The sequence below is a fragment of the Podarcis tiliguerta genome, assembly GCF_965153285.1.
Source record: "Podarcis tiliguerta genome assembly, chromosome: 8".
Taxonomy (NCBI): domain Eukaryota; kingdom Metazoa; phylum Chordata; class Lepidosauria; order Squamata; family Lacertidae; genus Podarcis; species Podarcis tiliguerta.
This window is the reverse complement of record NC_139541.1, coordinates 34,264,099-34,291,009: the sequence shown is the minus strand read 5'-3', so window position 1 is coordinate 34,291,009 and position 26,911 is coordinate 34,264,099. Positions and strand designations below refer to the sequence as shown.

The following is a 26,911-nucleotide window of genomic DNA, read 5'->3' as shown; positions in this document are numbered from 1 at the left end:
GGGGAGTAGCGTCCGTTTGCCACCACATCCTTCCACTTATCACATAATTAGACCTGGATATGCAGCATAACAGTGTTTTGCGTTTATCTCTTTCCCTGGCAAGGGTTGGCTGCAATGCTTTTGTTCCACTCTCTGCCAAGGTCACCAAATGAATGCCGTTGTCTCTGTAATCTCCCGATAAACACATTTCAGTGACAGGGCACCTGCCTTTTACAATAGAAAGCAGCAAACCCTTGTAAAAACATGAAGAAGTTGTAATGATCAGGAAGGAGCATTCAAAGAGTGCAAAATTGGCCACAGCACTCAAAAGGTCCTTTGGAGTTCTCTGGCCCTATCCACCGCCCCCACAAGAAAACTGATTCTTCTTTGTGAATTGTGTTTTCTCAATTTTCACACAATTACCTCCAACTATTTCCATACATTCCTTCAAAAGGTTTGCTTTCATAACCTTCAAATTTTCCCCCTTGTTTAATCATCTCAAATAATCAGCTTAGCATGATTCAGATACTTGATTCATGTTCTGACCCACCACCTGCCTCGCTCCCCTTTGATCAAGGTGGTGAACAAAAACAGGTTCTTTTTTTAAAAAAAAATAATGTATGAACCTCCACCTGAGCCTGTGGCTTTTCCAAGACCTTTGGCTGTGCTCAGGTCAGCATCTAACCCATGGCGATAAAAGCATGCTTGCTACTACTGTTAACATCCTTCCCTCTAAGCCTGTTGCAATCCCAACTACTCTCAGAAAGCTCCCCCCACCCCAGCACTCTAATCTGTGCAACATCTAAAACACAAAATACAACTCCCAAATAGCATTTGCCTCCCAACATTTCTGATCTCAAAAGAGGCAGGTGGGAAAATTATGTGCCGAGGATGAGTTCATAGTGGAGAAACACAATTCCATCCCTTGGGCCACTTTGTTCTGGAGATCAACAAATAGGTACAAGTTCTACATGTGCAGGCTCTGGTCAGACCTCTGGATGAGTGCATGGGAATTGAGGGAGGGTCCAGGATTAACTATTCCCTGTACACACAAGACATACCATTATGCTTCTGAAATACACACGCACAGTGTCTATATTTATCTATCATCTAATGTAGCATTTAGAAGGGCTTCTTTCAGTGGTGTTCAGAGCTGATTTAATCAGTTCAACTGGTTTGGTGAACATTTCACTGTCCCATAATTACTTGAATAATATAACCTTTCCCCTCCCTTGTGAATAGGGAACAAGCCTCGGGGTTGAAGGTGACCCTCTAGTTCTCTTTATACAACCCTCGGGACACTCCCCAGACCACACGCTTCATCAGTGCTGCCTAACTCCCCCTTGAGTGTTTTTGCATGGCTGCAATGTATACTTGAAGTCTGATTATGTATCTTGCCTGCCTGGATGGAAGAAAGAAAGGATTTGTGTAGAAACTAACCTACTTCACCCACTTACTCCTCTGGCCATTCCCATTGGCATCTGGCCCTTGGGATGTTTCCCTGTCCTCCATGAACATATTTAATCCTCTTTTAAAGCTATCCAAGCTGGTGGCCACCACTGCCTCTTGTGGGAATGAGTTAAATAGTTTAACTATGTACTGTGCGAAGAACTACTTCCTTTCAGGTTGTAACTGGATGAGATGGTTTTGTTTCTCCTCAGTTTTTCAAAATTCTGCTTTATTGCATGAAGTCCTAGTATTATGAAAGAAGAAGAGAAACTTTTCTACCCATTTTTCCCATGTCATGCATAGTTTTATGCCCTTCTACCATGTCATCTCTTACTTAGTTGTTCCATCCCCTTGATCATTTTGGTTGCTCTTTTCCAAAAAGCCCAGTCAGCAGCCATGTATCCATTCCAGGAATATTTCCATAAAAACTAGGAGAGTCTGCTGCTTATGGGTAAAGCACGTGCTTTTCATGCAGAAGGTCTCAGATGCCATCCCTGACCCTTCTTAAGGGATCTTAGTTACTAGGACAGACTTCTGCTCGTCAAGACCTTGGAGAGCTGCTGTCAATCGAAGTAGATGATGTCTGGCTAGATGAACTCATGGTCTGACTCAGTTGAGGGCAGCTTCATATGTAGCTCTACTGACTTAGAGCACAAGGGGAAATCTTGAGAGCTTGCCTTCTCCCCGACCTAGTGAGGAAGTCGCAGGGAAGCAGATGTCTAGATTTGCATCATGCAACGTTCTTGGCAACCGAAGTTCCTTTCGAGCAAAATAGTCCAGGCCAAGTGAGTTATCTGGAGTCTCGTCTGTTCCACTTTTGGCTTGCTTCCCTGCCTTGTTTTGCTTTCCAGCCCAGATGCTCACTGGCTCACTTGCTTAAAGGGTAGCTGTATCTCAAGCTCACTGTCTGACAACCACTTAATATTTATTTGTTGGCACAAATGCTTTTTCCACAGTACCCAGCCATATGCTACTGGGAGGCAAGGAGGAACAGCTTTGTACAGTGCATAGCACTAAATATATAATGAAGTGATAGTTTATATATTAACAGCAACAGGCTTTTGCATGTGTTTAGGGATGCGGGTGGCACTGTGGGTTAAACCACAGAGCCTAGGACTTGCCGATCAGAAGGTCGGTGGTTCGAATCCCACGATGGGGTGAGCTCCCGTTGCTCAGTCTCTGCTCCTGCCAATCTAGCAGTTCGAAAGCACATCAAAGTGCAAGTAAATGAATAGGTACCGCTCCGGTGGGAAGGTAAACGGCGTTTCCGTGCGCTACTCTGGTTCGCCAGAAGAGGCGTGGTCATGCTGGCCACATGACCCGGAAGCTGTACGCCGGCTCCCTTGGCTATTAAAGCGAGATGAGCGCCGCAATCCCAGAGTCGGTCACGACTGGACCTGATGGTCAGGGGTCCCTTTACCTTTACCTAGGGACATCATGCTTAAAGCACCTTGCATAAATAACCACAGTCATTTTAGAACAGTCCTGTAGGGTAGGCCAGTATTATCACCCCACATATTTGGGGGGGGGATGTGACCATCTAATGAGGCCGTGGCTGGGATTTCTGTTCACAGCTTACATCAGTTCAGTGTCACCCATGATTCTCAAGGGAAGGTCTGCACTACCTGATAACCACTATTGTTGAGTAATTTGATTTCTGTGAACTGGCTTGAACACCATCTCCCAGCCTAATTTGTGAGCTGGAACACAATTCTTATTTAGATTTTTGGGAGAGGGAGAGGGAAGAAATTCAATTCACCTCCCAATGCCAACCTAAGTAATTCACATTTTTTTCAAAACAATGTGCAAACTGAAGTGCAGCTAACCTTTGAAATTCACACATTTTCAAATGTGGTGATGCAGTTCTCCAAGCAAACAATGCATTAAAAAAAATGTGTGAGAAAGTGGGCATCAAATGCATATATTAGGGGAAATAAAATAAGATGCACAGGACATATGCACAATAAAATGTTGATAAATTTTCATGTGGATAAAAAGATAAATAACATAACATAAACAAATGCAGAAACATGAAGAATGGAACTTAAGAACAGAACAAAATGAGAGAGGGGAAAAAATTACAGGTTCCTCCATCCCTAAATTTCACACTTCGTCAAATTTTGAGGAGGGGTGGCAAAACTTGCCTATTTTAGGATAAAATAGGTTTTGAAATGTGCACATTGAGATATAAAATATATATTTAAATACACATTTTGTGATGAGAAGAAGTACTATTTAACATTCAGAGGTGCTGCTTTGGTTTGCTTTCTTCTCTTCCCTACCCATCCTCTTTTCCTTCTTTTGTTTTAATCTAAGCCTTTCGGTGGCTACTGTTTTGTTATAATTAATTGTATGCAGATACATATTAAATACAGATTTCTATGCATATATATATATATATATATATATATGCATAGAATATATATATATATATATATATATATATGGTTACAGACTGGTAGTAGGCTGAACTGTCCATCCCTACTGCCAGTGGAAGATAATTTGGATGTTACATATGGGAGATATCTCCAACAAGGATTTCTTGCTGTCAGCCTCTGGCAATCTTCACTTCCTCTCCACCAGTGCTCTGTTTTGACAGCAAACTGAACTCTGCGCTTCGAGGTGCAGATTGAAGAATAACAAGATTCTTCCTTATCCACTAGAAAGGCCATGTAGATCCTCTCTAGCCTGAAAACCGTTTTTGTGCTGAGTGTTTTCACCTTCTACAACCGTTAAAAATATAACTTGCTTTTTGTAGTGAGGGGAGCAAACTGGTGTTATCATGAATCCATCTGAATGCAATGAGATCTTCCTGGGATTAAAGTTTTCTTTCACTTGCCATTCCATAAACTAGTGTCCCTGGGAAAATTGTAAAATTCTCTGAGCTCCTGATAGCTCCCTGAATCTTTCCATATGTTGTAAGTCTCTAATTTTTCAGAACCCCTCTGAAATGTGCAATTTAGTCCTATTACCTAAGCTGCCTGCAGCTTACTTTTGACTCACTCTCTCCTACTTCTTTCTCTCCGTTACTTGCAACTGGCCTCACCCCAAAAATATAATAATTACAACCTGCTGCCTTGCTGGCCCAGAGATACCTTTGATCTTTCTCTTCTTCTATTGCTGTCCGGTGTTATCACCTTAAATTTGCTCCCAGGAACAACTTGATTGCTTTCACCAACTTAAATTTCACTGCTGCGCTCTTCCCTTTCACATCAACACTTGCCTTTCCACAGAAGGTGCCGCTTCTTTCAGCGTAGCCATGGATGTGATCAAACAAGATGGATTTGTTCACAAGCCACCTCTCCTCCTTTTGCTAGGTGCATGTTGGATACTCCTGTTTGAAGCCCAAAACTCACACATCATCAATCTGCAGACTGGCTTCATCGATCAATGAATCCATCTGTGCTTCCTCAGAGCCCCTCTGCTTTTCACAGTTGGTAACAAACTCACAAAAATAAAAGCATGAGATACGTTAGAAAAATACTGAGTTTGTTATGAAAACTCGCATGCCTCTCTGGAATGTGAGTCTTAAGTCACTGCGAGCATTATGAGATGTTTGAAACTCCCCCCAAAAAAACTTTGCCACCACCTCCTCTGTTAAAAATAAGTAATTGGGGAAGCCTGACAATCCCCATAAGAAATCTCCAAAGTGATCTAGTAAGTAAATTTCCATGTGGTAACCATAGGTGAGGAAGAAAGACATTCAGCTCTCATTTTAACAGAAACCTACTGCACCTCCTCAATCAATATGCCAGCTAAAATACTTCTCTCCTTTGAAATTTGCACTTCTCTGGTTTCGCAATGCAATTCTTCAACCAAAGAATGCATTGAAAAATGTGTGTATTGGAGAAAATCTACGATATATTCTGGAAATTGTCTTTGTTCTATGTGTTTGAACACCTCTTAAGAGATCATAACCAGTATTTTGCATGGTGGTTTCTGAGATCAAGGAGCAGGTTTTTGTTTCTGTTGGGATAAAATTGGATGCCATTTTGAATAAAGATGATGGGCTGAACCTTTTAAAGCTGCAATGAGTATAACCATATTTTTGCATGATGGTTCCTGAGATCACAGAATAGATTTTCCTGTTTGTTTGGATACAAGTGGACACCCTTTTGAGGGAAGATGACATAATGAAACTTTCAAAACTTCACTGATTTTCATAGAATTGTAGAGCTGGAAGGGACCATGAGAGTCATCTAGGCCAACCCCCTGCAGTGCAGGAAAGTTCCCAATATGGGGCTCAAACCTATGACCCTGATATTAAGAGTATCGTACTCTGCCAACTTTTATATGCCTGTTGTCTTTGTCCATGGAGTTTTCGTGGCAGGGATACTGGAGTGGCTTGCCGGTTCCTGCTCCAGGTGGATCACATTTGGTCAAAACTCTCCACTATGACATTTCCATCTTGGGTGGCCCTGCACTGCATAGCTCATAGCTTCTTTGAGCTATTCAGGAGACTCTTGAGAGTCCCATGGACTGCAAGAAGATCAAACCTATCCATTCTTAAGGAAATCCGCCCTGAGTGCTCACTGGAAGGACAGATCCTGAAGCTGAGGCTCCAATACTTTGGCTACCTCATGAGAAGAGAAGACTCCCCGGGAAAGACCCTGATGCTGGGAAAGATTGAGGGCACAAGGAGAAAAGGATGACAGAGGATGAGATGGTTGGACAGTGTTCTCGAAGCTACCAGCATGAGTTTGACCAAACTACGGGAGGCAGTGGAAGACAGGAGTGCCTGGCGTGCTCTGGTCCATGGGGTCACAAAGAGTCGGACACGACTAAACAACAACAAAAACAACTCTGCTGACTGAGCTACTGATTTGTGTGTTTGTTTGTTGCTTAGAATTTCTGAGCAAAGGTGGGCACAAGGCTGCTTGTAACATCTAAAACACACACTTTCAGGAGGAAATTGCCTGCAAAAGTTCATATATTACGCAAAATTCTGTACAAGAATGCATGTATTAGGCAAAATGAAAATGTCTGTGATTTTCAGGCTATTTGAAAACGGGGTGAAGTGACTGGAGAAATGAGAAACTGAAAGGAGCCAGAATTGTTGGATGTGTTTATCACTACTCCCAAGTAAAGAGTATAGGAATGCAACTTTAGGGTCATATTCAATGCAGGACCAAGTAACTTAGCAGCAGACTTGTCTGAAGTGTTTTGCACCACTAGGACATTGTTGCTCAAGAGAATGCATAAGCAGGTTGCTGGTATCTTTGTTGTCCAATAGCTTGCTCAGTCTGTTGCACAATGAGTTACTGCTTGTACAGCTATTGCATTGGGTTCCTTCATTGCACAACTTTAAAACTCACCCATCCACTAAGAGCCTGGTGCCAGGTGACAGAGAGCTTTGGGTACAGCCCAATGAATTGTGTCTAAAGTTAGTAATACCCATAAGGAGAACCCCTGAAATTAAAGGACATGGCTAACTTAATTCTATTAATTCCAACGGGTCTACACCAAGTAGGAGTTGGTTGGATACATACAACCATTAATGTGCCAGTTGAATTATGTTGTTTTCTGCTGGGTTTTTCTTGCTGGTTTCTATGTAGCCACAAACCTTGAAGCCACAAACCTTGAAGCATCTGACTAATTGATTCAATATTAAAGCTCACAGCTGGAGGGGAAAATATGTATTAGAACACATAGGAAAGGACATATTTTCCTCACTTAGCAGTTTTGACCTTCTCAAGGTCCCTGCCTTAAATAATAACTGAAATTGTAAGTAAGTAAGGCTCAGGATCCTTTGGGCACCTTGAACTCTCATTGCCTTCTTGTTTAATGGCCTCTCTGCCTCCTATAAGCCCCTCTGTCAGACTACCACCAGGACTGCTTAGAAATATCTGGGGTGCAGCACACAGTTTAACCTCCAATTAAAAAGGATCCCGGGGCCTCTTTACCTGTAAAGCACAAAAAGAACCTGCTTTGCTACTTCTGCAAGTCAAGCAGGTGCTACGGATCAATGCTCAATCATTGTTCCTGAATAAAATAGCAAAATAAGTCAACAAAATGCCTGTATCTTTGCAACAAACACACAACTTAAGAAGAGCCCTCAGAAGAAGCATCCCTGTTCCTCAAGTTTTCCTCCCTACTGTTGCTCCATAGCGACTGGCATTGCTATGGGAAAACAGTCCCTGCACATGGAGATTCAATTCATGGTGTACAGCAGCAGTGAGGAACCTACGATCTGGGGCTTAGTGGTGGGAGGGAACACAGAGGAAGAACTTAGATGATGCCATAGGAGGATGTGCCCCGGCAGAATTACTGGGAACTACCCCTAGATCTCATGTTTGGGCCCTGAAAACTCAGGATCTAGAAATCCTACCATCAGCTAATACATAGTAGGATTATGCCCTAAGGACCAACTCTCCCCATATGAACCAACCCAGACGCAGCAATCATCATCTGATGCCCTTTGTGTGCTTCTCCATGAGAGGCCCAGAGGACGGAGACACGAGGATGTGTCTTTTCTCCCCATTTATGGAATGGTCTACCCAGCAGTTACATAACTTTAAGTGCCATGTGAAATTGTTTCTCTATAACGAGACCTTTGGCTGAGTAAATATTCTGTGGCCTTTTAAATCTGTTTGTGGGAGGGGGACTATTGCTTATTTTTTGTTTTCGTATGTATTTTGTTTATTTAGCATCTCCTTTGTGTTGTGAACTTCCCTTTAATCTTTGGCTAAAGGGCAGTGTATGAATTTACTTACTTACTTACTTACTTACTTACTTACTTACTTACTTACTTACTTAATTGATACCTTCCTCTAGGAGGTGGACATGGTTTCCATTCAATGGAAACTGCTTCTCCCTCTCAACACTGCTCTTTGAAGCTACCCCACATGGATCAGCATGGTGTGGGCTTTGCAAGCTTTCCCATGCTCACCCTGCTGCTGCTTTGAGTCCGTCCCCCCGCCCCCCCCCCCGAATAAAAGGGAGACAGAAGCTTCTTTTTCACCTTCATTCCCCCACCACTGCTTTGGGAAGGAGAAAAGAAAAGTGTGAGTTAACTTCCCTTTATGTGCTCCAAATTCCATTCTCTCTCTTTGCCACATACACAATTCTTCCGTTCCATTTTTGCAAACAGTGAAAGAAACAAGATATGCTGTCACAGAGCTCCGTCACCTCCTCTAGTGTAATATATGACAGCCCCTAGGGACTATATCCTCTTTTAGTCTTATGATTAAAACCATAGATGTGGCCAGTGCATCCATAGAGTTCCTATCAACGGTAAACATTCACCTAGGGGGCTTCTTTGCCCTGGAAGATATTTTTCCCCACCTTGTATCCACTTGGGAAACAAATTCCTTTATGTCTTGTTTACACAGGCTGCCTGCCAACGTTTCTCAGAATACCAGCTGGAATTGTACTCTGTTGTGGAGATGAAACATTTAGTGACAGACTCAGGCCAAATGAGAACACGTTCTCCCCTCACAGAGCTACAATTCTCAGAGTTCCCCGTGAAGAAAGATTGACCATTAAACCACTCTGAGAATTGTAGCTCTGTGAAAGGAATAGGGGATCTCCTGACAACTCTCAGCATCCTTAGCAAACAAGAGTTCCTGTGATTCTTTGCGGGAAGCCTTGACTATTGAAAGTGGTATAATATTGCTTTAAATGTCTAGTGCAGATGTGGGGCCTAAGTATGGATCCAGGCAACAGACATACACCACATGAAGTGGGAGAGCTGGAATATGATTTGTGTGGATGCTTTGAATAGATATTAAATACGTAGATTCCAATACTACATTCCAGAAAGTATCTGATACTGTCTTTGAACAACTATGGACGGCTTATTAGCACAGCATGAAAATTCTTATTCAAAATGCACTTCTCAACACTCTTTTGGGAAGAAACTCCCGTGCCCTTGACATGCAGGAGAAATTCCACTTTTCCTATCGTTGGAGAACCATACCAGGAAAAGCAGCATGGGCACAACCTCTCTCCTCCAGCTGACCATTAAAAAGCACAAAAATATCTGTCAAACAAGGAGTTGGCCAAGAGTTCAGCATGTGCTAGTAAGTGAGTGTTTCATTTCCTTTCTCCTGTTCAGCACAGGATCAAGTGGCTAATTGAAGACGAGACATTCAGTGCATTAGCAGCGCTGTATGAAAGACATGTCAACATGCCTCCTTCAAGTGTATCCATCTAGCCTGTGTTGTTCTCTTCTTCAACAATGCCTGTTCACATCCAACAGAAAAGCACAATAATCAAACATAAAAAAACAGGCAGGGTCATCTGACCTATGTAATTGGAGGCCAGCCTCCCACGTGCACATTTTAAGTTATTCATTATCAGGGTGGTCTTTTCCCCAGTGCTGCCACCTGGTGCATCTTGCAGCAGGGTTGTCTGGCAGAAGGAAAAGAAATTATTCAGGCCACCCAGGGTGAAAGTCTTAGCCACTGAGCAGGAGGAAGAGGCAAAAGAACAGGTCAAGTCTAATTTTGCCCTAAGCAGATTCCAGCATTTCATATCCACATACACCCCTTCTGCAGATAAATACAGGTCAAAAATGTTCAGTGTGAAAACGTAAGATCCCCAAGGGTAGCTCCCAATGGACTTTCAAGATCTGGGGGGCACTACTCCGCCCTGTCTGCAGAGGCAGCATGGAGCCAATGCATTGCTTTGTTCCTTCCCACCTTCTTGTATGCACTGCTTGTTTACTGTGACACATCTGCAATGATTAAGCCAAGCATTATGACAGACACAGCCTTTTTTTAAAAAAGGGGGGGCAGCATTGGTAGCAGCTTGGCCAATAGGCTGTGAAACAAAAGCTTATGTGTTTGCTTCTTATCCGTCCTTCACTGTAAGGTGCCAGAACCTATAGCAACAATAGAAAATAAAATTATGAAGCAGATAAAACATTACAATTATTTTTAAAAACACATAAAATGTTCCTAATGGAAAAGAGCAATGTGCAAAGCATCTCAAGATTCAACAGTGTATCCCAAGCATCAACAGTGCTTGTCTGAAAGAATCATAGAATCATAGTTGGAAGAGACCACAAGGGCCATCGAGTCCAACCCCCTGCCAAGCAGGAAACACCATCAGAGCACTCCTGACATATGGTTGTCAAGCCTCTGCTTAAAGACCTCCAAAGAAGGAGACTCCACCACACTCCTTGGCAGCAAATTCCACTGTCAAACAGCTCTTACTGTCAGGAAGTTCTTCTTAATGTTTCGGTGGAATCTTCTTTCTTGTAGTTTGGATCCATTGCTCCGTGTCCGCTTCTCTGGAGCAGCAGAAAACAACCTTTCTCCCTCCTCTATGTGACATCCTTTTATATATTTGAACATGGCTATCATATCACCCCTTAACCTCCTCTTCTCCAGGCTAAACATGCCCAGCTCCCTTAGCCGTTCCTCATAAGGCATCGTTTCCAGGCCTTTGACCATTTTGGTTGCCCTCCTCTGGACACGTTCCAGTTTGTCAGTGTCCTTCTTGAACTGTGGTGCCCAGAACTGGACACAGTACTCCAGGTGAGGTCTGACCAGAGCAGAATACAGTGGCACTATTACTTCCCTTGATCTAGATGCTATACTCCTATTGATGCAGCCCAGAATTGCATTGGCTTTTTTAGCTGCCGCATCACACAGTTGGCTCATGTCAAGTTTGTGGTCAACCAAGACTCCTAGATCCTTTTCACATGTACTGCTCTCAAGCCAGGTGTCACCCATCTTGTATTTGTGCCTCTCATTTTTTTTTGCCCAAGTGCAATACTTTACATTTCTCCCTGTTAAAATTCATCTTGTTTGTTTTTGCCCAGTTCTCTAATCTGTCAAGGTCGTTTTGAAGTGTGATCCTGTCCTCTGGGGTCTTAGCCACCCCTCCCAGTTTGGTGTCATCTGCAAATTTGATCAGGATGCCCTTGAGTCCATCATCCAAGTCGTTGATAAAGATGTTGAATAAGACCGGGCCCAAGACAGAACCCTGTGGCACCCCACTAGTCACTCTTCTCCAGGATGAAGAGGAACCATTGATGAGCACCCTTTGGGTTCGGTCAGTCAGCCAGTTACAAATCCACTGAGTGGTAGCATAGTCAAGACTGCATTTTACCAGCTTCTTTTCAAGAATATCATGGGGCACCTTGTCAAATGCCTTGCTGAAATCAAGGTAGGCTACATCCACTGCGTTCCCTTCATCTACCAGGCTTGTAATTCTGTCAAAAAACGAGATCAGGTTAGTCTGACATGACTTATTTTCAGAAATCCATGCTGACTATTGGTGATCACAGCATTCCTTTCTAGGTGCTCACAGACTGTTTGCTTAATGATCTGCTTCAGAATCTTCCCTGGTATTGATGTCAGACTGACTGGGTGGTAATTATTTGGGTCCTCTCTTTTCCCCTTTTTGAAAATAGGGACAACATTTGCCCTCCTCCAGTCTGCCGGGACTTCGCCTGTTCTCCAGGAATTCTCAAAGATGACCGCCAGTGGTTCTGAGATCACATCTGCCAGTTCTTTTAATACTCTTGGATGCAGTTCATCTGGCCCTGGAGACTTAAATACATCTAAACTAGCCAAGTATTCTTGTACTATCTCCTTAGTTATTCTGGGCTGTGTTTCCTCTGCTGAATCATTTGCTCCAAATTTTTCAGGTCGGTCATTGTTTTCTTTATCAGAGAAGACTGAGGCAAAGAAGGCTTTGAGGAGTTCAGCCCTTTCTGTGTTCCCTGTTTGCATTTCACCATCTTCTCCTCTGAGTGACCCCACTGTTTCTTTGTTCTTCCTTTTGCTACGAACATACCCATAAAAGCCTTTTTTGTTGCTTTTAACCTCTCTAGCAAGCCTGAGTTCATTCTGTGCTTTCGCTTTTCTGACTTTGTGTCTACATGTGCTGGCTATTTGTTTGAATTCCTCTTTGGTGGTTTCCCCCCTTTTCCATTTTTTGTACACATCCTTTTTAAGTCTTAACTCAGTTAAAAGTTCTTTAGATAGCCACCCTGGCTTCTTTAGGCACCTTCCATGTTTCCGTCTCATTGGTATTGCCTGAAGTTGTGTTTTTACTAGCTCCCTCTTAACAAACTACCAGCCATCATGAACTCCCTTTCCTTTTAGGAAGAGATCTGAATGAAAATGTATAAACTGGAATCCCAAGGGTTTCTGTTCACCTTGTCAATTCTGAGATGGGAGGAGGGTTTTCCAGTTGGATCAACAGCAACAGGGGGTAGGGAACCTATTCCAGTGCTTTGTTTTTGCTGAACAGGATTGAAGTGATGGGAGTGTAAATGGTGCTGAGGTTATTAATTTAAAGTGAACGAACTACTGCATCCTTCTTGGTTATATCCCAAAAATGATAAATGGAAGACAGTATTTCCCCCATTAGTTTCTTTAAATAAAAAAAAAAAGATGCAAGAGGAAGAAAGAAATTGGGATAGACGCATGGATTTAAGATACATGAGAAATAGCTTATGAATTTAGATTATGCTTTGACACGGAAAAAAAATTGTACATTGGCTCATTCATTTTAATATGGCAAAGAAAAATGGTGTGTAGTGCCAGCTTTTAGAGAACACAGTGGGGTTTTGTGTGTGTGTGTTTAAAAAAATGATTATATAATAGCATCATTAGCACCTGTAATGCAGCTCATACTATGAAAATGTACAGAATCAATCAATCTCATCCCGTAACATCGGCCTTTTAATAGAGACAGTTGTTGCTGTGCTGAGCAAGAGAATTGGATTAGAAGATAGAGTGATACCTTCTGTCAAATCAATCTGTTGGTCTTAGTGTGCACCAGTGCTGGAACTATGCAATATTATTCAACAAACCGAATTCCATAATACCTAAGAGCCAGCTCATGCTTCCACAACGAGGTGGTGTGGGCATCATACAAGGGACTGTCTGCTGCAAGTTGTAGAGACAATTGAAACTGGCCCCACATCAGCAATCAATCATGATAATGAGGCCACATTCACACCATACATTTAAAGCAGTATAATTCCATTATAATCATGGCTTTTCCCAAAGAATTTGGGGATCTATAGTTTGTTAAGGGTGCTGAGAGTTGTTAGAAAACCCCACAGAACTACGGTTATAATCCTTTCCCGTGAAGAGGGATTGATTGTTAATCTACTCCACAAATTGGAATTCTGTGAAGGGAATACGGACCAAGGGTGTCAACTTGAATAAAATATTGGTGGGGTAGGTAAGCCCCACCTCCCATAATCAATCACAAGACGGTGCACGCACACCATTTGAATAGCAATGTGATAGTCTAAAGTGGTATCTTAGCACTTTAAAAGTATGGTGTGAATGTGGCAGTGTTCTCCAAGGTTGCATTCAGACACGGATTCACATCCTCCCTCATGGAGTTGAGGGAGCATGATGTAGCTGAGTCTAGGATCAGAACTCTCTGGTCTTAACAACTTTATGTACTAACTAGCATTCAAACACAATTAGGTTTAACTGCAATTTCCCACAAAAAAAGACTTGCACCAATCTTGGTTAGTAGCCATAGATACCCTTTTGCTCCATGAATTTGTCCAATCCACTTTTAAAGTCATCCAGGGAGAATTGCATGTCAAGACCCCATAGCCACCTGACACATTGATGGATAAGACACAATGACATGGATATTAGGTTAATGGTTATTGGGCAAATTTAGGCCACAACTTTACTGGTTACAGAATGTGAGTGGTATTGGCTTAGGCATGGGAATTGACCCGACTATATCTGACTCCTGCCCGTCACGTGCCAGAGAGAATTCCAGAGTTTAACTCCATACTACATGAATTTCTACAGTATTTTCTTCCATCTGCCCTGGACTTCCCAAACTTCTGTTCCCATAATTTCTAGTGCTATGGGAGAGGCATGGGTTTCATATAGACACCCCTGACTTTTGCATGACTAGAATATAGTCTCCTGTAGCAAGACAGAAGTTGTTAGGATATCCCCATTTCCCTCCCAGAGCTACAGTTCCCAGAGTGGTTTAACTATCAATGCCTCTCCCCAGGGAACTTTGGAAACTGTAGTTTTGTCTCCTAACAACTCTCAGCACCCTTAACAGTGTAGACAATACTGAGTTACTATAAGACAGCTTCCTGTGTGTGTTTCCTCATCACTTCTTTTATAAGAGAAAGTTGTCAGCCATCTTGGGGTATAGTACACATTTAAGGACAGAAAGGTGTGATAGAAATGTTTCAAATAAATAAGCTTGCGGTTGAAACATGCACCCCCAATGATGCATTCAGACATGGGGAATATATTATTTAGCCTTTCTGACTATAATGCTAACACTTCTGTCCCATTTGCTAACATTTTTTTCGCACTGCAGTACCCATTGTGTTATGGAACTGTGGCATCAATCATACTTGATTTCATTCACACCAGTGAGTGTTGTGCGGCACAACAATGAATATCATTAGACATTGTTACTGCTTCCCTACCCTCTCCACAAATGGATGCTTCTGTTCCCTTGTGACCCGCCCCCCCTTTCCTGGAGATTGCAGGAAATAAGTGCGTGCTGATGTCCAACCCCAAATTTCTTCACTTTACTCCCACAATTTTCCAGGTTAAGGGGGCTGCAAATTGTTTTATTTATTTTGAATCAAGTAACACAAAATGAGTGGTTCCATTAGTTTTCCAGATATGGTTTGTTTCATTGTGAGAAACCTCAAATATAATGTGGAAATTAAAAGTTATGGAAATGTAAGGGAAATGGAATAAACTGCCCTGTGACTGCAGGCTTAGAAAGGATTGTGTGCCTGTGCCTGGGATGTGTGTGTGTGTTAAGGTTGGAGGCTGTGTTGAAAATAGAATGCCAGGTCTCTGTGCTCCCTTTCATCTTCAACCCACTGTGTGTCAAGAGGCCAGGCAGGGAGGCCACCAGGGATAAAAGGAGTGGGTAGGTCCTCTGACTCCACTGACGTAGAGCCTTTTTCAAACCAGTGGAAGAAGGGAGGCATTAGGTGGTGTGTGTGTGTGTGTGTTTGTGTGGTTTCATTGCTCAAAAGAGATGTTTCCAGGACGTATCGCTAAGGGGCATGGAATACAACTTTGCCATTAAGCAGATTAATTTTTATTTTATTTTTATTTCTGTCTCCCAGCATGAAACAACTCTCCTCCTTCTCTCCCCCACCCCCACCCGCCCAAGTCCTTGAGCTCCTGAGTGAAAGCATCACAAGTAATTAAGCAGAATACCCCGGTTGAATATTAAATTAGAAATTAAGCTAAAATGCTCATCCACCGCAGCTCGGGAATTTTGAGCAGATCGCCTTAAATTTGATGGCAGCAGTGCCTGCATATATTTCTTGAACTGCATTGCTAGCTAAATTGATTGAATTAAACATGCTTCGTGATGCTCGCTAACCTTTGACCCCTCCAGTTACTCAGAATAATCAGGAGGCTAATTATCCTGGCAGGAGCTGAGCTTTGAAGAATCAGGGGCACGGCTGAGTTCAGAGAACCTACACTAGTATTAATCAGGATGTCATGACTGAGGTTCGCTGAGAAACCCAAAGTGTCGCAGGACCATGATGGTGGAGTTTTGTTTGTGAGATGTTGTGACTGTGATTCCAATGGGGAGGTAGACGAGGCTTGTTTGCATGAAGACAGTGATCTGTTTAATTGTGGGTTATCCATTTTCACGGAAAGAGGTGGGAATGTTTTTGTTCAACAGCGGGAACAGTGTTATACACCTTCCAGCATGCAAAACAGGTCGGGCTGTCACTGTTTTTAAAGCAGTGGTACGACATGGGTGGCACTGTGGGTTAAACTGCAGAGCCTAGGACTTGCCGATCAGAAGATCGGTGGTTCAAATCCCCGCGATGGGGTGAGCTCCCGTTGTTCGGTCCCAGCTCCTGCCAACCTAGCAGTTCGAAAGCACATCAAAGTGCAAGTAGATAAATAGGTACTGCTCTGCTGGGAAGGAAAACGGTGTTTCCGTGGTTTGCCAGAAGTGGCTTAGTCACGCTGGCCACATGACCGGAAGCTGTACGCTAGCTCCCTTGGCCAATAAAGTGAGATGAGCGCCGCAACTCTAGAGTCGGTCACGACTGGACCTAATGGTCAGGGGTCCATTTACCTTTACAACACGCTTAGCAGCTGAATGACAGGCATAAATCCAACTAGTGACCTTTCCCCATCACAAGTGATGTTACCTGAAAATATGAAACTCAGTGGCTCAATATGCTCACTTCAAATATGATCTAAGCCTTATTGTTCGAAAACATAAAAATATAAGATCTTGCTGGATCAGGCCAATGGCCCATCTAGTTCAGCATCCTGTTCTCACTGTGGCCAACCAGGAGCCTGTGGGAAACCAGCAAGCAGGACCTAAGCAAAACAGCACTCTCCCTTCCTATGGTTTCCAGCCACTGGTATTCAGAATCATTACTGCTTCTGACTGTGGAGACAGAGCATATAGCCATCGTGGTTAATAGCTGTGGCTAGAAGTTCTTCTCTAAGTCTGTTTTCAATCTGAGATGGAAAGAAGTCATCTCAAGATGGCCACTTCTCAGCGGTGCTACCTCACAAGGGGAAAGCTTGACAACTGCATTTGCATACATACATATTGGAGACAATATGCATCCATTCTCCTTCCCCCAGTTCACGTGAATGCAATGTGCAAGATGGATATTCTTAGACAGGTACTCTAGTTGCTAACGTGTGGCTTTCCAGATGTTGTTGGACTCCAACTCCCATCAGCCCCAGGCAGCTGAGTGGTCAAGGATGATGGGAGTTGTAGTCTAGCAACAACTAGACAGCCACAGGTAGCAATTTCAAAGCCAATATGCTAATACCCATTGCATGAAGAGTGCCCCAAAGAACTTAAGCTTCTCTGTGGTGGCCATGAACCATCTAAAACCTAGACAACACATTACCTAAATCACCTGGAGACTTTTTACACAAGCCCCACCCATTGGTGGAGGTGCCTTGTGCTGGCCTAGAAACAAAGGACTCAGCTAGATTGGTAAAGAAAAAGCGACTTACATGCATTGTGTGTGCGATATAACATTGTGCCACCAGATGGCGAAGTAGAGTCCTATTTTTCTCTACCTGTTTTCCATGTAAAAATTTACAATGCTTTAAACTGAAACACTTCTTTTATGTGTCTAGGTCCAGCCAAACCCCACAATGAGAGCTCTCAATAGTATGGCCCTAGCCGTTCCTTAGATCTTTGGGCTGGGGAATTATATTTTGGGGTTTTGGACTGTGCTGGCCCGTCATTTTGTTACAGGAACTGGAGCCCAAATGCCCCCCCCGCAAGAGACAACTCTTTAAAAAGCCATTCAATACCATTCAGACACCAATAACTCCTACTTCATCTCTCCCTTTTTTTGAAAGTGCATATTAGCTAGGTTCACCTTTAAATGTGAAAGGTACTGAATACCTCCCCCTTCTCTATAATGCATCAATGTTTCTGTTAGTTAGTTGTGCCCTCATATGTGCAGAGGTGTAGTGGTCCGGGGTTGGTGGAGTATCAAAGACCCATTACCATTTCTGCAGCAAAGTCCCAGAATCCATTGTTCCTAGTAGAACCACCCAATATGCTTGAAATTTGAGCTTTATGGTCTCTGAGATAAGTGAAATGAGGTGAGCCAACCACTAAGGATTGGATCCTTGGGTCACTCTGGAGACAGTGTGTGGGAAGAAGAAGTTGTGCTGTATGATCCCAAACTAAGCATTTAGGAACACTGAAAAGACTTCAGTGCTTGAGTTTCAAGAGAATGGAGTCCAAGTTGTATTATGTACAATGGAACTTTAAGAAAAAACACAACTTAAGTCATTCTCAAAAAAGATATTGAAGCACTCCCAAACATTTGCCCGTGTACGTGCACAGGAAGGGGGGGAGAGATCTAGCTGAAAGGCAGCACATGGACACCTGCCTTGATCATTGCAAGGCATTTTTACTGGATAAATATAAGATGATTGTATAATTTTAGAAGGTTGCATAATCCTAAAGGGCTGTGACTATCTTGGAAGGACCTTGCACTTCTGGATTCATGACTAAACTTCTGCATATGTGCAACAGCAAAATTCTGTATGATTCTGAGCCTCTGTTGCTCATGAGCCTTGACATTTGTTTGGTGATGCAGAGGCATTCAAGCTGGCTTGGGACTTTCCTCTGCATCCCCAAAGTGGCCTGAGACCAAAGCAGGTGCTGGAGAGGGAACCTGGTTATGCATACCGTGACTCACCTTAAATCCCCCCTAATGGAAAGCCGCATGTTTTTCCATGCCCTTATTTATATTAGCAAGTAAGCATCAATAGCTCAGCCAAGTATGTCAACTTTGCAACAGCTCAAAAGATTAAAGAAACACTCTGTCCATAAATGCCGAGCACTAGAAAGAACTGCAAACATTTAAAAGCTGGAGGGGAGGGGCATTTGCTTTCCCTTGCATAAGAGCAGCTTCCATTAATGTCAAAGAGCTGCGCTTGCTTGTGCCTGGGAGCATGGAATAATAAATATTGTTGAAAATAGCAACAAAATTGAAGCCTCCACTTTAGTGGCACCCACCCCCTCATTTGAAGGAAAGCACTCAGGTTCTCCAAGGCCCAGGGAGAGCAATGGAAGGCTCAGGTGTTCTTGAGCAGTGAAAGACAGCAGTACATTTTGAGCAGTATAAATCTGCCCTGAGGAATACAAAGCAGACCAAAAGTGTACACACACACACACACACACACACGAGAGAGAGAGAGAGAGAGAGAGAGAGATCACGGTAGCATTTATTTATTGAATTTATACCCTGTACTTCCTCCCCAAGAAGCTCTGAGCAGCAAACAGATACACAATTTAAAAACAAAAACAAGGACATTCTAACAACAAATGCAATTAAAAACATCTAAATGCATTTTCAGTTTAAAAACATTCTAAAAGCACTTGGAATTAAAATATTCTTCTATCCAGTGATCTTGGTGCTTTCAGGAACAGTATTCTTCAGCCAATAAATGTCTGGGCAAACAGAAATGTTTTTTTTAATTCCTGCTGATAGTTAAAAATGATGAAAACAGGCACAACTCACAAGGGAGGGCATTCTGCAACTGAGGAACTACCGCCGAAAAGACCCTGTCATGGGTTTGGGTCAACCAGGCCATCTTCAAGTTTCACAGGAATCTTCACGGGGCAGAATGGAAAGGGAAAAGAGACTCGAGGGTCTATCTCTACAGCAGCCTTTGCTAACCTGGTGCCCTCAGGATGTGTTTTTGGAACTACAGCTCCCATTATGTTCTGTTCCATTGCCAGTGTTTCAGTACAATACAACTGACATTCCAGTTCATTTCTATAGGAGGAATAGGAGAGCTCTACTTTGCCTCAGGCAGCAAAATGCTATAGGCTGGCCCCACCTGCCATCTCATTTTGCTGCATTCATAGAGGCTGGAGCTGTCATTGGTTGATGACTGGTCCCCCTGTCTCTGGCACTGGTTGGGACCAGCAGCCATTTTAACTTCTCCCCAATCCCTGTAATGGTGCTCCAAGTCATTGTGAAGGAATAAAATGGCAGCATCCATCAGAAAGCGCTTTACTCACAGTTCTTGATGCATCAGCTGCCCTTGGCCTGTGTGGTTTCTCTGAAACATTTACGCCATTTAAGAGACGAAGGTCACATTCACACCGTCCATTTAAAGCACAATGAAACCACTGTCAAGGCTTGTTCTAAGGAATCCTGTGAGCTGTAGTTTGTTAAGGATGCTGAGAGTCTCTTAAATGCCCCTATTCCCCTCATAGAGCTACTGTTCTCAGAGTGGTTTAACGGTCAATCCTTCTTCACAGAGAACTCTGGGAATTGTAGTTCTGTGAGGGGAACAGGAGTAATCTAACAACTCTCAGTACCCTTAACAAACTACAGCTTCCAGAATTATCTGAGGGAAGGCATGATGGTTTAAAGTGCTATCACAATGGTGTGAATGTGGCTTAAGTGAACCCATGATATTTGGGTGGCAATGAAGGGGGGGGGATCTGTACATTTCTTCTATAATGCCTGAACAACAAACAGGCTGTGGCACAAACAGTCCAAGCTGTGTCCACGTTGCTTTAATAATATATATATTGTTGACATGTTGGGAGCACATTAAACTGAGCAAAACAAGCAATAAGCTGTAGCACATAGTAACAGTAAAACATGCTTGAAGCTGCTTGACACTGCATTATACAGTAGCTCAGTGGTAGAGCATCTGCTTTGTGTGCAAGAAAGTCCCAGTTTCAGTCCCCAGTACTTCCAGCGACGGCTGGGAGAGACTCCTGCCTGAAACCCTGTAGAGCTGCTGCCAGTCAGTGTAGGCAATACTCAGCTAGATGGACCAATGGCCTGACTCTGTAAAAGGCAACTTCCTGTGTTCCCAGAGTACATCCTCTGATCCAGTTTCAAACAAATGTTTCTTTTCTTGGAGGCAAATCTCAGAGGAGGGAATGACATTTCTTGGCTCTCTAGCCATTCTCTTCTGGAGCTGATGCATCTCCTGTCATTTTTCATCATTTGTGAGCTCTACGAGGGAAAACAAACACAGAGATAGGATGCACCAAGCACCTTCAGCCAAGGAACGATTCCCAGATTAATGCAAAGCGACTTGCACTTTTAATTTGGTTATTCTCAACTGGTGCTCCCAACGGGTGGAATCCTAATGACTCATTGGGTTTGATGCTCATCAATCCAGACCATGTTTTCTCTTTCGTTACATTTGCTGCTCTCCAAGGCTCTTTAATTCAAACCGCGTTGGCACCACAGTCTGTGACAGAAATCTGTACCTTTGGCAAAGCCACAGAGTCTAGTTACTGATTCTCCTACTGAGCACTTTGCCCAACATTTGTATGGGATACAAAGCGACTATACCATTACAAGAAGTCTTTATGTGCATGGGTGATTGAGTAGGTCATTTTCAAACAGTTTGGCTTTTCAGCTGACTGAGAGGTCCCACCTGGAGCTGTGTGGAACAACCTCACCTGCCTATTTCCTGCTGAATTCTGTAGTGACTGAAATGAGCAGTGGCATATTAAATTTAGGAGCAAATAAGCTGTGATGGTAGGAGATCTGTGATCAGATCTCCCTTTATAAACACACACAGAAACTATCAATTGAGAGTGAGTGGGGTGATACTATAGAGTTTGCTACCACATACTGTAGTGATGGCCTCCAAGCTGAATGGCTTCAAAAGGGGGAGTTAGACAAATTAGTGGAGGACAAGACTACTAGCCATGCTGGCTATGTTCTACCTGCAGTGTCAAAGGCAGTAAGCCTCCATATACCAGTTGCTTGGGATCACGAGTGGGGAGAATGCTGCTGAGTTCAGGTCGGGCTTGTGGGCTTCCCTTTCAGACACCTGGTTAGCCACTGTGAGAGCAGGATGCTAAACTTACATGGGCTTTGGCCTGATCCAACAGGGCTCTGCAGGCTGAGGTGTGTCATTTGTGTGACACAATATTCCTTGGCTCCCATTACATGGAGAAAAGTGGGATGCAAATGGTGGTAAACAGATAAGCCATGTGGCAATTTCAGCACATGTCTATCTCAGTAGAGGTCTTTTTCATCCATGTTCTCAAGGTGTAGATCTGGACATGTAAATCAATGCTAAGTTGCACTTGAGGATTTGAAGTTTCTGCTTGCGGCCAGTTGCTTGCAATGAGATGAATAAATCTTTTTAGGAGGTGAAACTTGCCAGGGAGAATGTCTCAGCTGGCATGTGAACAAGTATAAATCTGCTGACCCAGTTTAAACCAATTGGGGATTTGGCCCAAGGTATGCCATTACTAAGTGATGGTTTTTAGATGGATGCTGATGGCAACAGCTTAAATACACATCTGGACTCATCTATTTTGTTCTCAATTGACTGTGGTGCTTCAGGGATGTGTAGATATTAAAGACGAAGAAAATCAATTAATGCATAATCTAATCATATCTAACAGTCACTGGAGGTTTGGCTACCAGCACAACTTCTCCCAGTCTAACTATTTTTTCCAACTTTAATGGGGGTTGCTATGTTCATGTTATTTTCAGTGTTAGTGATGTATGATCTAATGCTCCCATGTGGGTATTTCTCTTACTCTGTGTGCTGAAATCTGTCCTCTAGTTTTTCAAAACTTTGGTCCCCCCCCCCTATAAAATCAGCTTGCATTTGGGGGGGGGGGGCTCATTCTCAGGGTATTTGAGAATTCCTTTATTGTGGGGATGCAGCATTTTGAGCTTCTGTTATTTTTGTGAGGTGTCCAAGGGTAGTGTATGTGTTTTCTTGCCCAGTAAACATTTCCCCAACACCCTGAAATTTCTCCTGTTTATCTGCTATTCCTGATCTTAAAAAAAAAACCTGATGGGAGGAGCTACCTCCTGACACCTTACCCTGGGCTTAAACTAAAGTGCAGAAATCTGTGGAAGCTGCAAAGTTCAAACCACTGGTAAAATGATTTGAAGAAAGGAAGGACACTCGCAAACACCACTTGGCCTTCTTAAAAGCTAAGCACATTAAAAAAAAAAAAAAACCTGCACCCTATTCATGGGAATTTCAGTGAGTTCCCTCTACACACTTTGATAAATTTAGGTGCTGTTTCTTTTCCCATTAATTGATGGGAAAATGCAACATAATTTTTTTGCACTGCACTAAAAGAATATAAGATGTGCCTGATCAATTGGATCAATGGCCCACCTTGTCCGGCCTCCTGTTCTCACAGTGGCCAACCAGATGCCTGTGGGAAACCTGCAAGTAGGGACCTGAGAACAAGAGCACACTCTCCAAGAAGTGGTATTCAGAAGCAATACTGCCACCCACAGGAGCCATCTCCTAGGGGCTGAAATCCCTTTGCCAATAATTTGAAGGGGCTGCTCTCTATGGGTTTGAGCTCCAGAGACACATGCATGAGCGCAAAGAGATGGATAAGAGAGAAAATAGCATGGCTTCTTTGAGCAGTGTTGTTACCTACCCAAAAAGGAATGCAGCAAAATGTTTGGGTAGTTGGCACTGGCTAATTAGAACATAAGAAGTGCCCAGCTGGATCAGACCAAACACCCTTCTAGCTCAGTATCCTGTTCTCACAGCAGCCAACCTATGGGAAGCCCATAAGCAGGATCTGAGTGGAACAACACTCTTCCAACTTGTGGTTCCTAGCAACAGGTAGAAGAACATAAGAAGAATCCTGCTGGTTCAGCCCATAGGCCCATCTAGTTCACTATCCTGCTTTCCTGCTTTCTCAGTGGCCAGACAGACGGCTATGGAAAGCCAACAAGCAGGTCCCGAGTGCAACAGCACTCTCTTCTCTTGTGATTCCCAGCAACTGGTACTTAGAGGCACACTGGCTCCAACAGTGCAGGTGGAACCTAGCCATCCTGGGTAGTAGTCGAGGAAGCTTCATTAAAATTAGGATGTTGCCACCTGCTCATCACCACTTTGGATTCTCTTTGCACCTTTGCTCTTTGTCCATAAGCAACAGGCATTGAACAAAACCAGGTCAAGTTGACTCCATGCTGGGCTACTTCAAAGTTGACTTGGACCATGTAAAAGTCTTTCCACCTAGGCTGTAAATGGTTATAATGCTGTCACCATCAAGGTTTCCTCCAGCTCTGCGGAAAATTTTAAATGGAAAGAACACTTAAAGGGGAACTGGATAGCTTGGGGAATAAGCTTTGGGAGATCCTCCAGTTATTTTATTACAAAGAACACCGTCGTCCATACAGACTGGAAAGGACAATGAAATATTATGGTTCAAGTAGAGAGGGAAAATAATCAAGATGGGTAAAAATCACCTTTAAAGCACTCTGCTCTTAAAAGCATTCTTAATGCATTTCCTCCTCTAAGCATTGTATTCCAAAGCACCTTTATGTATTGTATATTGAATCTCTTTATATTAAGAGGAGTTAACAAAAGATTTCATCTTTTTTATTATTCTGGAGAGTTTTCAAAGCCTGTCTCAACAATCATGTGGTTCTTTATCTTTAATCTTTCAAGAATCAGAGCAGAGAAATTGTAATACCGTTTCTTATACTGCACGCTCTCTGACTGCATTATTTATGGCCTGTAAAATTTCAGTTTCACTCAAGGATTACATTTTCCCTTTGGTTGTGGTGAATAATTAATAACACCTTAAACAAATTTGTTGTGCCGACTGTGGTCATTTGTTTGATGGTAGTAACATTTATGGCTTTCTTTATTAATTTTGAGTTCCAAGCTACGGTGAAGGAAGGCAGCACGGGCGTGATTGTCAATCTGACTGTGGAGGATCGGGATGACCCGGCAACAGGAGCATGGAGAGCGGTTTATACCATCATCAATGGCAACCCAGGACAGAGCTTTGAAATCCATACGAACCCCAAGAACAATGAAGGGATGCTGTCAGTTGTCAAGGTGAGCAGAAGGATTAGCTGTGCCTCTTAGACATCTAAAGAATGGCCATAATGTCTTATGTTGCCCCTTTTCGGAAATGCTTTAAATTTTCAGAGGTTTCTGTTGTCAGAGGTGGGGAAGCTTAGGCGTATGAATCAGCTGTGGCCCTCCAGAGCTCCCTATCAGAAATCTCCGCAGGCCACATCCCTCAGTGGTCATGTTTCACACCCTGAATGTTTTTGCTTGGCTGGAATTTGCCCCTGACCCTTGTTTGGAGAATAGAGGGTGAGTGTAGAAACTAGTCTGCTGTTCAGACTGGGGCTGAAAAAGGTTCACCACCTCTGCCATTGTTCATTTCTAATGATACGATGCTGCTTGCTAAGCTAGCCATGAAGTACCCAGCAGGAATTTTCTGAGGGGAGTGATTGATTGCTGTGAGAAATGTGGGAAGTTTAGATTGTGTGGGAAGTTTAGACTGTGTGTTTCAGACAGTTGTGTCTCCCTCTTGAAGAGGGATTTGAGCAATTTGGCTGGATATTTTTTTAAAAAAAACAAAAGTACAGAATCACATAGAAGGAAGACAGAACTAGTGATTGGCTACGGGCCACAATTGGCTCGTAGTCTGCAAGCTGCCTACCTTTCCTTTAAATTTATCTTTAACTATGAGAAGCAAAAGGGACGTGGGTGGCACTTTGGGTTAAACCACAGAGCCTAGGACTTGCCGATCAGGTCGGCGGTTCGAATCCCTGTGATGGGGTGAGTTCCTGTTGCTCAGTCTCTGCTCCTGCCAACCTAGCAGTTCAAAAGCACGTCAAAGTGCAAATAGATAAATGAGTACCACTCCAGCGGGAAGGTAAACGGCGTTTCCGTGCGCTGCTCTGGTTCGCCAGAAGTGGCTTAGTCATACTGGCCACATGACCTGGAAGCTGTACGCCGGCTCCCTCGGCCAATAAAGCAAGATGAGCGCCGCAACCCCAGAGTCAGTCATGACTGGACCTAATGGTCAGGGTCCCTTTACCTTTACCTATGAGAAGCAAACCTGGATTTCTTCTGGGCCTTCTTTGACTTACCAGAGGAGGATTCAGGAGCCGCAAGTAACTTGTTGGTCTGAAGGACCTTGTGTTGTGAGCATCAACATAAGTCAACACAGGCTGTGGTATGTGCAGCATGGCTACCAGCGCTGGTGGCTATATTGTACCCTGACTGTTGGATGCAGTGTACTTCTGAATACCACTTGTTGTGGACTGCAGGAGGGTAGAGAGCTGTTGTGCTCAGGTACTGCTTGTGTGCTTCCCATAAGCATCTAGCTGGCCACTGTGAGACTAGAATGCCAAACTAGATAGGCCACATCCACCAGGACTCTTTCTGCATTCATACATAGGATCAATCCAGAACAGGAAACATTGAAAGAAGTGCCTGCAAGTTTCTAGACCTCATGGTTGCACAGAGAGGGAGAAATCTGTTTGAAAAAGAGGCAACATTTCCTGTTTACCACTGATGAGAGACCAGCAATGGTTTAACCCAATATACGACAGTGTACAGTAAAGGTATGGAATTCGCTCCCACAAGAGGTAGCAAAGGCCACCAATATGGATAAGATTAGGCAAATTTATGGACTATAAAGCTATCAGTGACTATTAAACCTGGTTGATACATTCTATTTGGCTGGGCACTGTGAGAACAGGGTGTTGGACTAGGATGGCATTTGGCCTGATCCATCAGGGCTCTTTTTATGTTCTTATGTTCTTGCTTTTCAGCCTTTGGACTGTGAGATTTCAGCTTTCCACACACTCCTGATCAAAGTAGAAAATGAAGATCCATTAGTTCCAGACATAGCGTATGACACCAGTTCCACAGCAACTGTTCAGATCACGGTTCTGGATGTCAATGAAGCCCCTGTTTTCCACCCAGACCCAATGACTATCACCAAACAAGAAAACATCCCCACTGGCAGTGTTGTGTTAACGGTCAATGCCACAGATCCAGACACCTTGCAACATCAGACTATAAGGTGAGTAGAATATTTCTGAATCCCAGTAATTTCTCATGAACTTGATATTTTTTAAAAAATGAAATGCTAATATTGAGGTTTGCAAATATTTCAGATTAACAACCATATGGCTTTTATATTTGATTGATTGATTGATTGATTGATTGCTGGGATGCCTGTCCTAACACATGTCCTGATTTGAGCACTGTCAAATAATTTAGAAACAAAGACTGAAAATTGGATA

At 43.2% G+C, this 26,911-nt stretch overlaps 1 protein-coding gene across 2 annotated transcripts in view; it reads left to right on the top strand.

The window, feature by feature from the left end:
- The window catches only part of CDH13 (cadherin 13), a 671,873-nt gene that overhangs the window by 577,519 nt on the left and 67,443 nt on the right, over window positions 1-26,911 (top strand). For both annotated transcript variants that reach the window (XM_083451872.1, XM_083451873.1), the window contains exons 9-10: window positions 24,516-24,698; window positions 26,435-26,688. In XM_083451872.1, coding sequence (XP_083307998.1) covers window positions 24,516-24,698; window positions 26,435-26,688 — 437 coding nt within the window. The remainder of the gene's footprint in view (window positions 1-24,515; window positions 24,699-26,434; window positions 26,689-26,911) is intronic.